General features: G+C 60.3%; 1 protein-coding gene across 1 annotated transcript in view; it reads right to left on the bottom strand.

Annotated features, from left to right (window-relative positions):
• Nucleotides 1-208: 208 nt before the first annotated feature.
• The window catches only part of LOC106723476 (zinc finger protein 500-like), a 4,709-nt gene continuing 3,109 nt past the window's right edge, over nt 209-1,808 (bottom strand). The window contains exons 2-3 of the mRNA XM_014527759.2: nt 507-1,198; nt 209-382 (exon numbers count right to left, since the gene is read on the bottom strand). Of these exons, the coding sequence (XP_014383245.1) occupies nt 209-382; nt 507-863 (531 nt within the window). The 5' untranslated portion in view covers nt 864-1,198. The remainder of the gene's footprint in view (nt 383-506; nt 1,199-1,808) is intronic.

Genomic DNA, 1,808 nt, shown 5'->3' with positions numbered 1-1,808 from the left:
CTCAGCTGGAGTACTGTGTCCAGTTCTGGGTGCTGAACTTCCAAAAAGACATTCAAACCTCTCCCTCTGCACACAGGACAGACACCCAAATCCACACCCAGGCCTTGCATCTGGTACCTCACCTGAGTCCTGGTGAGGCTGAGGATCTTCTTTGGAGACCTGAAGTGGCTTGTCCAGGGGCCCCGGGCTTTCCCTCTCCTGTGGAGCCCTAAAGTGGCTTGTCCAGGGGCCCCGGGCTTTCCCTCTCTCCTGAGTCCCCCAAAGGCCTGTCCACACATTCGGCCTTTGGCTGCACTGGCCAGGAATCACCAGGTTCCTGTGATGCCGTAGTGGGATGCATATTGTCTGAGGACACCTCCTCGACTTTTACACTCACTATGACCTGGAGATGAGATAAATATATCACTGGGAAGCCAGGATATGGGAGAGACGGGGCTGGGAATGAACATCCCCCAAGCACATGGGGATGGGGACTGCAGCATCCATGATCAAGGTGAAACACTCACCTGCAGCTTCTCCTCCTCCTCCTGCCCCAGCTTAAACCCCTCAGCCAGGGTCACGGCCTCAGCGCAGGTCTCCACACCATGCCCCCACTGCCAGCTCTGCATCTCCCGGGGCAGGATGGCCAGCAACTGCTCCAGCACCACCAGCTCCAGCATCTGCTCCTTGCTGCGGCGCTGCGGGTCCAGCCAGCGCAGGGCGAACTCCCACAGGCGGCTGCAAACCTCCTGCGGCCCCATGGTTTCCATGTAGCAGAAGCCCCGGAAACGCTGGCGCCAGGTCTCTGGGGTGGGGAGGTCGTACCCCAGCTGTGGGGTCTCTAAGGGAATCTTGGTCTCAGGCGGGGGCCGCATGGCCTGCATCACCTCCTGCCCCTGGATCTCCTGGCGTTGGACCGGCTCCTCCTGCAACTGCAGCTTTACTGGCCAAGGTGCTCACCACCTTGGGGAAACCCTCCTCACCCCTGGTCCACAAAAGGGATTTGCTCTACCCCTCAGCTCCTGCCTGGAGATCTCCTGGGTCCTGCTCCTTCAGCTTCACTTCAGGCTGTGCAGGGAAGGCCCACGGCTGCCACGGGCTCCAGCACAGCATCCACCGTCTCCCCAGGAAAGGCCTCACTCCAGCCGGGGGCCTGGGCTCTTGCTCTCCCTGCACTCACTCATGGTGCCTCCCGACAGCATCCAGGCTCCAGGGCTGCCTGTGGGAAAGCAGAAAGCACAGATTGCACCGTGTGATGGGAGGCAGGGACTGAGACCCTGCCCCAGCCCCGAGGTCTGCCCAGCCCTGATGCCTCGACAGTCCCCTACTCAGAGCAGCCTTAGGGTCATTCTTGCTTCTCCTCTTGCCCTGCACAGGATGCGGGGACCAGGATGGATCCAGAAATGCCCCAACCACAGCTCCCTGTTCACCCCCTGGCCTCACTTCTGCCTTTGGCTTCTGTCAGTCCTGCAGACCGGAGAGGGATCATCCAGAAAACATCCGTTCTAGGGATGCATCTTTTCCCAGTCAGACCCTGATGGCAAGAGATTGGGACTGGGGCGTACTTCAAGTGTGGGTTGCTCTCACACAGGCTTTTCCTCCAGCAGTCAAGCAGCTGCTTCTCAGCAAACAGCCTGCTCCTGAGGCTGCCCTGGCGCTGGCCGGGCTGCACGAACCCTCTGGAGTCCCACCGCGCACACCCTGTGTGCTTCCCAGGCCTGGCTGTGCTGACCTACCCAGATGGGCTTTCAATTTGGACCCCAAACCTTAACATGCTCTGTTTGAGCTTCCCTTGAAGCCAGCCCAGGCATCGGGGAGCCTTGGCCCTT

This window comes from Alligator sinensis, unplaced genomic scaffold, assembly GCF_000455745.1.
Source record: "Alligator sinensis unplaced genomic scaffold, ASM45574v1 scaffold2908_1, whole genome shotgun sequence".
Lineage (NCBI taxonomy): Eukaryota > Metazoa > Chordata > Crocodylia > Alligatoridae > Alligator > Alligator sinensis.
This window is presented reverse-complemented; position numbering and strand designations above follow the sequence as displayed.